At 44.3% G+C, this 14,719-nt stretch overlaps 1 protein-coding gene and 1 pseudogene across 1 annotated transcript in view; one reads left to right on the forward strand and one right to left on the reverse strand.

Moving 5' to 3' along the window:
* Positions 1 to 14,719, forward strand: part of MPDZ (multiple PDZ domain crumbs cell polarity complex component) — a 229,645-nt gene that overhangs the window by 143,006 nt on the left and 71,920 nt on the right. Inside the window, exons 35-36 of the mRNA XM_088472634.1 lie at positions 3,847 to 3,937; positions 4,291 to 4,371. Of these exons, the coding sequence (XP_088328760.1) occupies positions 3,847 to 3,937; positions 4,291 to 4,371 (172 nt within the window). The remainder of the gene's footprint in view (positions 1 to 3,846; positions 3,938 to 4,290; positions 4,372 to 14,719) is intronic.
* On the reverse strand, positions 533 to 651 carry LOC148523849 (5S ribosomal RNA; annotated as a pseudogene).

Below are 14,719 nucleotides of genomic sequence, written 5' to 3' on the forward strand. Positions count from 1 at the left end.
ATATAAGAAAAGAGATGACTGTAGAATACATCCTACTGAAATAATGTAGCAAGAGAATCACAAAGGAAGACTTAAAGCAATATTGTCTATGGGGAAGAATAGTCCATAGTATACAAATATGGCAACCGTGAGGCTATGAGATAGATGCACAAGGAACCCAGGAATACTCAGCAGAGCTAAACCCAAAAAGGTGCTCAGGTGATCACAAATATGACAAAACATGGACATGTGCATAAATGCAAAAATGACTTAGACTACCAAGAGAACATTCAGATGACCCAACAGGATTGGAAAAACACGATAGAAGGAAAAAAAATAAATAAGAAAAAAAGTTGTTATTATACAAAAAATATTATTTAAAAAAAACTCCAAAAAATTGAAAAAGTTGAATATTCTTATGACTCCAGATGTGCAAAAATGTCCAAACAAGGAAATGGCCTAACCAGGAGATAAGCCAGAAGTCAAAAGGGATCATCTACGACATATCATATCACTCATGTGCTACCAAGGTATGTAGGAGACTTCTAAGTAGTACTTACAACACCGGATCTTCCCTGAAGGTCTCCCATTCAAGTACAAGTCAGGCCCAACACTGCTTGGCTTCCAAGTTCAGCTGAGATTGGGCAAGACCAGTGTGGTATGGTTGTAACAAATTACAACATCTCCCCCAGGGCTACACAGAGATAGACAAGAGGATATTATGTTTTATATCCGTCCCTGTGCGTATCTTGGAATAATCTAACTGGTAGAAAAATATAATTGCATACATATGGACACATTGTGATATAGGACCAACAGTCACATAAAGGCACAAATCTAGGAAATAATATTGAGCTCACAAAAAACAAGAAAAAGTTTCTAATTGTAACAAACGCTTCTCACGGTCTCCTCCTCTCTTGTCCATAGGCACAAAGTCAATGATTTTATAAGAAGGTTGCTAAAGAATGTCTGTTCTGCTTGAAATGATGAGCAACTGGCTGGTCCACTTCTTTTTATACGACAAAGCTTGTCGTATGGCTGTACAATGTTGAGCCATTCTTTCTTTGAATAGCCTGGTTGTTTTCCCAATGTACACCAGACTATATGGACATTTGATCATGTATACCACATATTTACTCGTGCAAGTCAAAATATGTCTGATGGGGAACCATTTGCCAGAATGAGGATGTGTGATTTAATTACCGGGATCCATATAACTGCAGGTAGTACATCCTGTACATTTATAACAGCCTGGTTTTTTGGTTAAAAAGTGGATATCCTGGGAAGGAAGTGATTGAGAAACGTCATTGTGCACCAACCAGTCCTTAAGATTCTTAGCCCTCCTATTGCACATCATAACAGATGAATCGTTCAAAGACTTGATGTTAGTATCCGTGTTAATAATCGGCCATAGATCTTTAGTGGTGGTGTTGATGTGGCGACTCATAGTGTTATGGGTGTTAGAGAAAAACATAATTTTTTTATTATCCTTTGTTTTATTTTTCTGAGTGCAGATCTGTTCATGGGTCATTTTCATCACTTTGGTTTTTGAACCTTCCAATTCTTTTGCAGTGTATCCCCTGTTGATACATTTTTACATCAGCTGATCAATTTCAAATTCAGCTGCATTCTTATCTGTGGTGATTCTTCTGATACGTAGAAACTGCGAATATGGTAATCCCTTCTTCAGGGAGACCGGATGGTGGCTCTGGGCATGTAACAGAGTGTTACAATCAGTAGATTTATGGTAGACTCTAGTTTCAAATCTCTCTCCTTTCCACTCAATTAATACATCCACAAAGTGCACTTCCAGGAAGGCACCAAGGCAAGTAATTTGTTTTGCATTTATGTGGAGTGCTGGCCATTCGACCATATACATATAATATATATATATATAATTGCTCTATTTAGAGCAATCGCTAATTAAAACCTAAAACTTTGGAATACTTAAAAACTGTAAAGAGAACAAGTGACTAAGACCTCCAATATTGTAAGATTTGTATTTTTGCTTAAATTACTTTTGAGAGTTATGTTTTAGTGTTGTTAAATATTTACAGTATGATAACATTGATATCTTTTGGATACCGGGAGGATTGTTTACGAAATGTCAGGTTGTAAAACCTGACATTTCTATTCGTGTTTATGCCCGATATTTACTAGCCGTGTCTTGCTGGTAAAAGCACAGTCCTTCTAAATATCGGGGACACAAACGAACACATCCACAAATAAACCCCCAGGTATCTTTCGAGGATGGTACTTCTCTTTTTGCAATTCACAGGGGCAATGAAAAAGCTAGATCCCTAGATAAAATTACTCTATAAAGATTGGCAGATTAGATGCATGTTAGGCTGCATAGACACGTAAAGATTTTCTGTCCAACCATCCAACTAGTTGATTAATTGGAATGAAAATCTGGTAAGGTATGAAAGCAAATGACCATCAGCAATTTGCTCCCAAATGCCGGAAAATGGACAAAAACTTTTGTTTGAACAAATTGTTTAGATCAAACATTTCACAAACTTGTCTGACATCCATTTTCATCTGTTTTCTGGCATGTAAGGTGGGTACATACCTGACAGATATATCTGCAGATGATGGTCGTTCATACACACTGAACGACCATCATCTGCTGCTGCAGAGGGTCGAGCCGAACTGGGGGCTGGTAGGGGTCGTGGCCTAATCGCGGGAGGCGTGGCCACGCCCCCTTCGGGTAAGAAAAAAAACACATTTCTGACTCGGCGCTGGGCAGGGGGGCGCTGTGTGCCCCTCAGCCCCGGTGCACAGCCAAAGGGAAGCGAGATCAGCATAGGAGACTGCTCGGGCTGTTGCTTTAGCAGCCTCGGACAGTCTCCCAGTGTGGGCTGCTGTGGATGAGGAGCTGTGCCGGACACTGGTAAGTAGTACCCGCTCGCAGCTTCCCCCCCCCTCTGCACCCCTGTATATGGGCGATCGGCTGTTTGCCCGTACACACTTGCCGATGGACAGATATGTCTGCAAACATATCTGTTCATTGCCTGTACAGTACAGCCAATGCGATATGTCTGTGAACGACGTAGTTCACAGACCTATCGTTCGTACACACTGGCCGACGGGGTCACGATATATTGGCCGATCAATTGATCGGCCAATATATCGGTCAGTGTGTACCCAGCATTACTAGCAAATTGCAGTTACTCCCATACCTTACCAGATTTTCATTCCAACCAATCAACTAGTTGGATGGTTGGACAGAAAATCTTTACGCAAGTATGCAGCATTAGTCAGTTAAGTCTAATTAGTGAACTGATGTGTTATGATTGAGCTTTTTTTTTCCTATACCCACACCCTTGTATACACTCTCTATGAGCACAGTGTTGCAACTTTAATTATTTGTCACTGAAAAGTAAAAATAATAATAATAAGTAATTACCTCTATAGATGAAGCAGTCAATACACTCACCATATACTTATTCTTTATTTTATGCACCAGTCAATTTAATATGTATCTTTAAGCCTCTAGGTATATGGGAAATGGTTGGATAACAACTTTTTTTTTTGTTGTTGTTTCAATGATCAAATGCTGTTTTGTGTGACATGATTATCATCTGCTTAGCCATTTGGTATAGAACTATTTCTGTAGGCGGGTTGATTAACTGATGTTTGTTTTAAAGAAAAAGTCCTGTGACACACACATGCCTTGGCAATAATCTGGTGGGTTTATAGAGTGTTTGTACTGTTGCTAGTGCTATCCAAGTCCTTCTCAGAGAACTGGAGACATTAACTGATCATGTGAGGATATAAATTCTATTAACACTTTGGTTAATCAAATTTTTATGCGCTGATTAAGAAAAATATTGCTGAATTTTGACTCCATTTTTTTTCTAACAGGAATAAAGATGCTGTAAGTCAAATGGCAGTTTGCCCTGTGAAAACGACTGAACCGTGCCCTTCCACCTCTTCTACCTTTCAAAACCAGGAGGTAGACATCATCTAAATCATATCATTCTAACACATTTTCATATTAGAGTCTATGCTTCTGTTACCCACAAATGGATAGTACTTATCATAGCTTAAAAAAACATAGCTGGTGTTGTACAGGATGCCTTATGTAGGTGGACATGGTAACATGTTCACTGTTGGTTATACTGTAGCTAAGCTTGGCCCAAATACACAAAAAAGCCACTTGAATTGCTTGTCCCTACTGCTAGTAATTGGGGATTATTTACTACTATTTACATTAAGCTTTAACTATTTAGTTCACTCAATTTAGTATAATGGGGAATAGTGTTCACTTAGCTTGATAGTGATGTAACATGCATCTTTTTGCTTCAGATTGAAGAAAACGTTTCAGGTGTGGGGCCTCCATTGAATCTCAGCTCCTTTAAAAATATCCTCCATGTAGAGTTGCCAAAGGTAATAAACTGTAGTATACAGTAGGTAAAATTATTGTTTTCATTTTATTCTGAATTTTGACATGATGGTATTTAGGGGGCACAGAATGTGTGATTGATGTGGAGTAGGGGTATAAAATGGCAGCAGGGGACCATGAGCGGGAAGAGGGGGAGCACAGAGCAGCATACACCCTATGTGATATGCCTGCGGATGGGGGAACATGGGAGCACACAGTGTTGGATGTGGAGGGGGAACTCATTACTTAAACATCAACTGCCTAGTCACCTACTGCCCGCTCTACCTCCTCCTGTCACCCACGGTCTCCCCCGTTATCCACTTCCGCTCCATAGCCACCCAGTACCTCTCCCTAGTCACCATCTGCCACTTACTGCCCCTCACTCTTACTGCCACCCTTTGCCTCCACCACCACATATTTCCTCCCGCTATCACCCACTGCCTCCCCAGTCTCCCACTGCATCTCCCTGCCTTGGACACGTTGAGGAGACCATTTTGTAAACAGGGATTTTAAGTGGGAGTATAACCCACACATCAGTTTAGTCTGTTTACTTCACATGCATCCTTCCAGATTTCCACCTTGTCTTACTAACAACCTGTTGATTTCCATGCCTTGTTATGCTTGGCAGACCTTTAGGAAGCGACTTTACCTCACCGTTTGCCATTCTCTTTTTTTGCCAATTGTTTCAAACGATTTTCAGGATGGTAATACTTGTAAAGGTCATCCGTTCTCCTCCATTATCCATGGGGATCACCAGCAACACTGGGGTATAGTAAGTGGAATGAGGAGCCTGGAAACTTTCAAAACTGGCACTTCAACTCAGACTCCAATTGGCTGCTACTGAAAGTCAATTTTGTTAGTGACCAATCGAACAAGGCGTGATGTGCAGCCAAGCCATTTTTAAATATTTGAAATATTTTTTGTCTCCGTTGTTTTTAAATCCTTTCTTGGACAGCAATTTGCCGCAGCAGTGCTGTGGATGCATGTAGTGGACTGTGGAGGGGCCGCAAGTGGCATCTCATTTGCTGGCAGCCATCATAGGATCCTCTTCAGGAGGACGCAACTGTTATGACTGCAGGTGTACTTTCCAGTCCCCCAAGCCTCCATCAGACAGTGGGAAGCTCTTGGCTTTGACCTGGAGTGGACATCAACAAAATAAGTGGTTCCCTGCTGTTTTTAGCAGGAAACCATATGTAAAATGGGGTGGTCCTCTCTCTCTCTCTCTCTCTCTCTCTCTGGTGTTGGGCTCTGGTTAGTAATAGGGGCTGAGGTGTTGAGAGTCAGGCATTGGCTCTGCATGGTAGCCCTCATGAAGCAAGGGGGGCTAATTCAGGGTGCTAAATTTCTTTGCAATTGCCCTCCATTTCTGGACGCTGGGGATATGCTTCACTGTCTGACACCTCCTCCATTGGTGTGGTTCCCATGCCTACCATAAAATTACCTCCTGTCAGACACTGGAGCTGGTATTTCCTAGGCTGGGGCTGTTTGCAAGTAGCAGGCTCCTTTGGCTTTCTTCTGTATACCCTGAGATTATTTTTTTTCTCCCCTGTCTCCCTGTCCCTGGTGAGGAAGTTTTCAGTAACTGGTTATTTTAGTGACAGGAGCAGAACTTTGGCAGCCTCTAACCAGAACACATCTGTACTGTTGAGTATGTATTTTGTAAAATGTATTTAGTCAATTTATGCAAAGGTAATTCTCCCAAGGCCCTCCCTGAGTAGAGGGTGGCAAAGATGTTTGATTGTGCTAAATGCAGGAACTCCTGTGAGTGTTCCCGTATTTTTAAAGCAGCAACCATTTTAAAGGCAATACCAAGCTGGTTTTGCTAAAGAACTACAGGAAGACTTGCAGAAGTTACCGCAGCGGCTGCAAGTCGCACCCTATTACATGAGCCCCTAAGTTTGCTAATGCAGTGTCAAACTTTTGGGCCATCTATGCTGCATGTGAATTGGAGGCTCAGTATCCTCAGTTGCCTACTAGGATTCACAGAGACCTGGTTGAACAGTCTTGGGCAAAATCTCTCATTCAGGCAAAGATGGCTTTTTACGCAGCTAGTTGCTAGTAGCAGAATGCAGATATTCACTCTGCTTCTCCTGGTTTAGGCTATAAGCGAAATGTTTTGAGGCCGGATCAGTCTTCCCATGGTTTTCTCCATACTGTCTCTGAGTAGCTGGATTGCTCCTTCAGATCCAAGAAAGGTAGTATTCTTATGTTCAGAACATAACACTCTTCAGAAGGAAGGAATTAATTGGTTTCTTTTCCTTCCTCCCCTGAATTGGAGGAGCTTTTGGGTGAAGCTTGGGTTCACCTATATAGAAAGTTTAAACTTTCCCAGAAGTTTAAACATCTTTACCCGTAGCTAGCGGCCGATAGGGGCAAGTGGGAATCTCTTCCTAAAGTAGATTACTGCCATTATGCATTGTGAAGACTACTACTGTTCCTAATGCTGAGTTTCTGAGTGAAAATTCAGATAAGATGATATGTTAAGCTCCATCTTTATGGCAGTGGGCGCTGTTCTTAGGCTTAACATGGTGTTAGCACAGGGTAATGAGGAAGTGGAAAGCTGGATAGGTAGGGTCTCAAGTTATGGTTGATGCAGTCACAGCACTCTTGGCAGGCTGACACAAAGTCCAAAAGTACTTTGGAATCTCTTCCGTTTGAGGGGGAGGGGGGGTAAGGTGTAAAAGTTATTTCCTCCTTTCTTTTGTTCCTAAACCTGAAAGACCTTTTCATCCCTTTTCCACGGCAAAGGCAGGGGACACGCTGGATCTAGAGGTCAGGTCCCAGTTTCCCAGGGTGACCAGAGTAGGGGCAATCACTCCTGAGCTGCTCGACTCCCAGGCCCTAGACCATCAAACAGGCATGATGTGCAGTAGGCTCATCCAGAGACTCATCTGTTGTGCTTCAGAGAGGTGGATAGAATGCATTCAGACCCTTAGATGAGGGGATTTGTTATAAGAGGTTACATCATAGACCTGGCCACTCTTTACCTAACATAATTATTTTCAGCAGGTCTGCCTGTAGATCCAGGGAAGCAACTGGCTGTACAGTAGCATTCCGCCCCTCCTTTTGAAGGTGGCTATGAGACATCACACCATCTGTTACTTTACCTTTGAGGCTTTAGTGGGACCCAAGAATATGGGGCATATTCATTCGGTGGGCAAGGTTTAGCGAGGTAAAAAATATTGTGCCCCTCTCGCCCAATTTTGGATTACCGCAGATATGCGTGCTCCAGATACCCTCGGTATCCAAGAAAAAAATGTGGTCGCAGGGTTTTCAGAGCTGACAACCCCAAGGGCGCATACATTTTTTTTTTTTTAATTACTCACACCTCTGGAGGTCTTTGGTGGCCTCCCTTCCATCTTGTCACTGAGGAGAGGACTGCTGGAAGGCTCTGGGGGCTGCAGGCGAGCGAAAGGACTGCTGAGAGATGTAGCTCTCCCATCGCCCATTATGGGGAGTATACACTCACACGGCAGGGAGGGGGAACTCACCCCGGGGGTCACTTACACACACACACACACACACACACTCACTCATACACACTTACAAACACTCACATACACTCACATAGTCACCCTGCTGGGTCTCGATGCTGGAGGAAGAAGACAGTGCTTCGGAAGGTGAGTAATTAAGGACTGAGTAAGCTATTTAGAAACCTACAATTGCTTAATTTGTTTTCAGGAAGGGGGGGCAAGTCCCACTGATTTTTCCTGAAATTAATAATTTGTAGGAAAAAATCAGGCTTGTTCTGCAGGTGAGAGAAAAAAGACGTGGTGATTTCTATAGAAATCACGACATCCCATTTTCAGTCATGTAATTGAATAGCAAAGCCCAGTGGCTGCGGGAAAACCCTGCGCTGAAGGTTTTTTTAATTTTCACGCCCAAAATTGAATTCTCCCCTATGTGTCTATTTTACTCTTTCTCTTGTCACTTATGCTCAACTAATATAAAAATGAGGAAGTAGTGTGGAAACACGTGGGTTATAGTAGGAGCAGTGGCGGTCTGGGCCGGGGGGCAGGGCGCCATGTGCCCCCCGGGCCGCAGCGTCATGCGGGCCGCGGGCCCGTGCAGTCTGTTTCACTGTGACACAGACTGCACCGCGTGTGTAGCGCTGACCGGACGGAGTTCGGTCAGCGCTACACTGACAAACACACAGCCGCCGGCTCCGGCAGCTGTGTGTTTGTTGTAAGTAGCAGCTAATGAGAGTCTGTCAGACTCTCATTAGCTGCTGCTGCTGCGCCCACTGCGGGAGCCGCTCCATCTTCCGGCTCCCGCAGTGGGTAATTGGAGAGACATCACGATGTCATATGACGTCTCTCCCATAATGCAGAGCGGCCCGGCCCGGGAGGACAGACGGAGGAGCAGATGGCGATGGCGACGGCGGGAGCGGGGATTCAGGTAAGTGTTTTTTTTATTGTTTTTTTTTATATTACGTGTGTCTACTGGGGGGGGGTGTCTGGCACTACTGGGGGGACTACAACTACTGGGGGCACTACAAGGGGGGGACTACTACTACTGGGGGCACTACAAAGGGGGGACTACTACTACTGGGGGCATTACAAGGGGGGTGGTGGACTACAACTACTGGGGGCACTACAAGGGGGGGGACTACTACTACTAGGGACTACTACTACTGGGGGCACTATAAGGGGACTACTACTACTACTGGGGGCACTACAAGGGGGGTGGGGGACTACTACAACTGGGGACTACTACTACTGGGGACACTACAAGGGGGGGTACTACTACTACTGGGGACACTAAAAGGGGGTGGACTACTACTGGGGGCACTACAAAGGGGGGACTACTACTACTGGGGGCATTACAAGGGGGGTGGTGGACTACAACTACTGGGGGCACTACAAGGGGGGACTACTACTACTAGGGACTACTACTACTGGGGGCACTATAAGGGGACTACTACTACTACTGGGGGCACTACAAGGGGGGTGGGGGACTACTACAACTGGGGACTACTACTACTGGGGACACTACAAGGGGGGGTACTACTACTACTGGGGACACTAAAAGGGGGTGGACTACTACTACTGGGGACACTACAAGGGGGGGACTACTACTACTGGGGGCACTACAAGGGGGGGACTACTACTGGGGACACTACAAGGGGGGGACTACTACTACTGGGGGCACTACAAGGGGGGGACTACTACTGGGGGCACAGCAAATGGGGGACTACTACTACTACTGGGGGCACTACAAAGGGGGGGACTACTACTACTGGGGGCACTACAAGGGGGGGACAACTAGTAATGGGGGCACTACAAAGGGGGGGACTACTACTACTGGGGGCACTGCAAATGGGGCGACTACTACTACTACTGGGGGCACTACAAAGGGGGGGACTACTACTGGGGGCACTCCTGGAGGCCTGCATAAGGGTGTTCTCTCCTGTGGCACACGGGGGCACTGCATATGGGCACTATGACAGGGGGCTGCCCTAATCTTTTTTTTACCTTACATTAATCCCATATGGACCCGCCTCCTCCCTGGAGCACTGGAGGGGGGGGGGCGCCGTAGCACGCATATTCTTCGGACACACACGCTACTCCTCTGCCAGGGCCGCCTGCATGCATTTGCCCCCCAGGCTAAAAGTTGCAAGCCAGCCCCTGAGTAGGAGGTGTATTCGGTTCATGTTTCCTGTGCCCTATCTCCTAGGGTGAAACATAACCTAACATCTGTCTCTCTCTACACCCTTACAGTCTAAAAGCTGGGCACTGTAATTTTAGATGTCATTCTTGTATCTAACTGCAGCAGATTTGTATTGGGTGTAGGGTTTTCTGAACATTTTGATCCATAAACAAATGCCTCTGGAGTGGGGTAGTTGCTGCACCAAATGGTACAAAGATGGCTGGGAGAGCATCTGCATGTTCCAGTGCTGTGGTTAGTTACAATGTGTAGTTTTCTTGGACCTGTCTATAAAAACAAATTTAATTGAGCAAGTGTACTCTCATGTCCACCTACTGCATTTAAAAGTGCAAGTTCATTTCCAGGCTTTGATACTGCCTATATTTTTGGGTCTACAGATATACTGTACTAAAAATACACATGGTGGAATGAATTCAACTTCCTAACACTTGTGGACCATTGCTTTCATTCATTTAAACTTTGTCTTCTAAGATGCTGTTTTGGTTTATCCTAATTTATATATTTAAATTGATAATGATAGGGGTCATTGGGGCTGTCTTTATTTACTACTGGTGAAACTTGTGTGTGTTTCACTGTTTATTGCATCGATTCATGTCTAGAAATAAAACTTTATGCAGAATACAACTGGAAGGTACAAAATCAAGTGTAGGACAAGACTTAACTTTAAGTTCTGAATTCAGTTACCAGCGGCACTTAAAGCGGATTTCTGTTTGTACCCTCCTGAGGTGCGAACAGAAATCTGCGGTAAATCTCGGAGCTGCAGCCGTGTGGTAAATCCAGCGGCTAATTAAATTCTCTCCCTAGGGGTGTTGAGAAAATCAACTACTTTTAGGAGGCTAAAGTACTGATATTCTCACATATGGGGGGGATTCAATTAGCTGTGATAATGTACTGCAGGCTAATTGATCCCCCGAGGGCTATTCAATTAGCCCTGACGGCAGCCCGTAGGCTGCACTTAAAGCATATTTCTTTTCAGGCCTGAGCAGACCCGAAAAGATATATGCAATAATCAGCCTGTTATTGGGTGCAAACAGTGGGTTAACAAATAGGTCCAGGAATTTTTCCCGGATTCTATGTGTTAATTCCCGATAACAGATAATTTATCAGGCGAGAAAAAAGGCTGTAATAGAAAAGACTCGGGCATTAAAGCCCGAGGCTACCAGCTTTATTCACTACTGATAAATTATCTGGGCTAATTGAATTCCCCCTAAATGTGCCCTCTCCTCCACTTTATTTCATTTAAATAATATTGTTGTGAAAAATGTAAATTAATTTTCACACTCCAGTGAAAAGTAAGAAAATTAATTCCCCTAACCTGTTCTATGTTAATAACGTCCCTTATTAGTCCAATTCCTTTCATTGGATTCCATTCTCGTGACTATGCCATTTTGGCCACCAGTACATACAGTATCTGTATATTTGCCATGAAACTGGTTGCATTTGCAATAAAGCAGGTATGTGAGGTCACAAAATAGCTTTTGTACTTTTTGCACTTGTTACTGAGTCCACCGTGTGGATCTTAATTCATTACACTACAAAAAATTTACACCGTGGTTGCAATGTTGCTATGAAAATCCCCTATATTTTTAGGTCCCTTGTTTTTGATTACTTCTGTTAAAAGTAACCAGACAACACATGCGGGTGTCTGTTATGTTTAGGGGTTGCTCAGTGTTAAAAGAACTTCTATACTTAAGGGGCATGGCTTGAAGTAGCATGATGTGAGTTGTGTTTTGCCTACTATCCTGCTGAAATCCTGCTAGAATCTTGATAAGCATAGATCCGTTTCAGTAATGAGTACTGCGGTGCAGGTGCAACTCTCCTGTCTCTCCTCAACTCTTTTTAGTGTACTCTCCGGCCGTACTTACCCGATACCCATTGTCAGCAGCTGGTTCCAGTGCCTCCAACTGGTGGGCTCAGAGACTTCTGCTGCAGCCACTGGTGTGTTCCCAGATCGGTGCACACTTCTGCTGAGTGGTAATTGTTCCCTAACCAGCTGCATTCCTCAGGGTCCTGCAGAGTGTTCCTGGCGTCGTGGGCGGGGAGTGTTTTTGGGAGCCACCATCTTTGATCTCTGCTCCCCTGCCACTGTTCCTCCCGGAGGCTCTGACGTGTTGTAGCTCAGCTGGTCTGTGCTTACACCGTGCTTCTCAATTTGGGCTGCCTCTACCCCTGGTCTGCTCTTAGTGATGGCTGGGGTCTGCCGGCTTCTGGTCATCTAGTATGGTATTGGCCCGAGGCCTCTATTTTGGATACATGTGGCCACACTGGCTGGGTCATTAAGAGCTGTGTGCTACTGATGCTTGCAGCTCCTGCCTTCTGAACTGAAATGCAGGTTCATGGTCCTCCTCTGAAGTGTTGCCTGCTGTCCTCAAGGTTTGGTGGCTTTCCCTGGAGGTCTTCTTGCTCCTGTTATATCAGGTTTGTGCCTGTCCTTCATTCTCCAGTTAGGGTGCTCTTCATATCCCCTGGTAGCTTTCCTGCTGTGTCCCTTCCATCTTTTGGTTGCCTACCTTTGCTGTCCCTACAAATGTGAGTTATGGTGCTGACTTTCTTATTTATATTGGGGAAATTGGGCTATGCTTCAGGGGCTGCCTCAAAACTTGAGAACTTTGCCTGTACCACTGTGGTCCCACCATCTACTGATAGTCCAATTAATGGTCAGCCATCAACCTTACTTCTGAGTGTCCTCGTAGCCCAGAGTGTGACCCTCCACTTTCCTTGACCCATATTCTCCACGCCATCACCACGTCCTAGAAGAGGGTTACTGACAAGGTCGTCAAAGTACAAGACATAACCTTCAAAAAATGAGGGACAGAATAGGGTAGGCCAAGCACTGCATATTTACTTTCAAGGATATCACCTCCACTAGTCAGGGTGAATTATACTTTCCAAAAGGCCACCTACAAGTCCAAATTTTTTGACCTGGTGGAAAGACTGTGTAGAAATAATTAACGAGTTGTGGGCCCCCAGGAAAGGGCTGATGGGTCTAATCCGGAAAAATTTCTCGAGTACTGGCTGTTGAAAGGCATTTGGCAGGGAAAACCATTTTTCTCATTTCCCAGTATAAGGGCCTCATCGTCTTCCCTCCAGGCTGCCTTTGTCTGGGGTCCCATCCAGTACATTCAGAAGTCATCTGTTACACATCAGGGAATGACATGATGTCCTGTGTCTCATCTGCCTCAAGGGCCCTATTAAGTTTAATAACCACTCTGTGTCTGCTTAACCGGACTTTGCTCTGCATGTACGGAAAAGTCGCTCAGTGTTCCTTCAGCTTAAAAGGAAACTTTGTGATCAGCAAATTCAATAGTCCATGTTAGTCCTAGTTAGTCTCCAAGTTGTGATGGATGAGACTACCCACTTCTTTAATTCTCTGCAGGAAGTCTAGGCATGTCTGGAACGGCGCTTGAGACCCAATCTCTGCCATGCCTGTTGCTGGACTTTCTCCATTTCTTCTGGGCCAGGGATGTGGGATCTGTGGGTCTTGTGCTGATCTCACCTGGTATTCTGTGTTCATCCTCAATGTCATGCTTATTTGAATGCTGTTTACTGTCCTTGTGTTAAAATGTTATGCTGGTTATTCTTGTATTATATATGTCATTTGGTAGTTTTATGAGATCTCCACTCTCTTATCAGAGAGTCCTGCTAGTTTTAGATTTGGTTTCATAGCTTCTGTGTAAATTGTAAACTCTATTGTTTGTACTGTTTGCATTCTTCTGACATTCTCTTGATGGTATGGTAGGTCTGTGGTTTGTTCTGCTAACACTGCACTGTCTTGGCAGGTTAGCTGTCAACTGTGCTTTTGGGTTCTGGCTTAGTTTAGCTTTGATAGGAGGTGTACCTTAGTTTTAAGGGGTGTGCGGGGTTGGTTAACTTATTAATTTTTTTATAGCTTATTCATTTTTTTTACTATGTTTTTTTATTTTTGTACATGTTACTGTTCTTTGCTCTCAAATATTATTTGTTTGCTTGTCTTGGCCTTCTCTGCTGGCTTACTGTCCCTCTTTTTGGTGCTTTGTGTGGTTCTTTCAGGGCTTTGCTTCTCAACCCACTTTTCTCCTCTCTGTTTTCCCTATTTGTCCTTCTTTTATGGCTGTGACTAAAGATGTTTGGGTGCTCTATCTGCTCACATGGAATGTTTGTAGTCTCAATGACAAAATTAAACTCTCCTTGGTGCTGTCTCAGTTTTAAAAATATGGTGTTGTAGTTTCCAGGAGACTAATTTATCTGAGAGTCAACTAATGGCTTTAAAAAAACCTTGGGTAGGCTGCACTCCTCAGCAGGGAAGATAGCTAATGTGTATTATTACATTACTCTTCCCTGTATGCCTCTAGGGTCTTTTATTCTGCTTCCCAACTCTGAATATTTGGAGGGGGATAGGCTGCTGAGTTTGTCAGAATGCCTTGTTGCCCCCATTACAGAGAAGCTGCTTGAATGTGGCCTTGTTTTCCTTTCCTGCACTCCTGAGGTTGATGGGGTTCTTGTGGAGATTTAAAAAAAATCCGAAATTTTCTCTGTTCTTCACTATAGGGCCTGATTCAGAGCCGTTCGCTATTTGCGCTCGCTCGTTCAAAAACAAGGGGTGGCTATTCAAATGATCAGTTCGCAAATTGCAGTCTGTTCCCACCTCTAAGTTTGAATGAGCGAGCAAAACATACGCTCGTTTATTTGTTAAAAACGCCCCCTGGC

This window comes from Taudactylus pleione, unplaced genomic scaffold (assembly GCF_031769625.1).
Source record: "Taudactylus pleione unplaced genomic scaffold, aTauple2 ptg000127l, whole genome shotgun sequence".
Classification (NCBI taxonomy): Eukaryota; Metazoa; Chordata; class Amphibia; order Anura; family Myobatrachidae; genus Taudactylus; species Taudactylus pleione.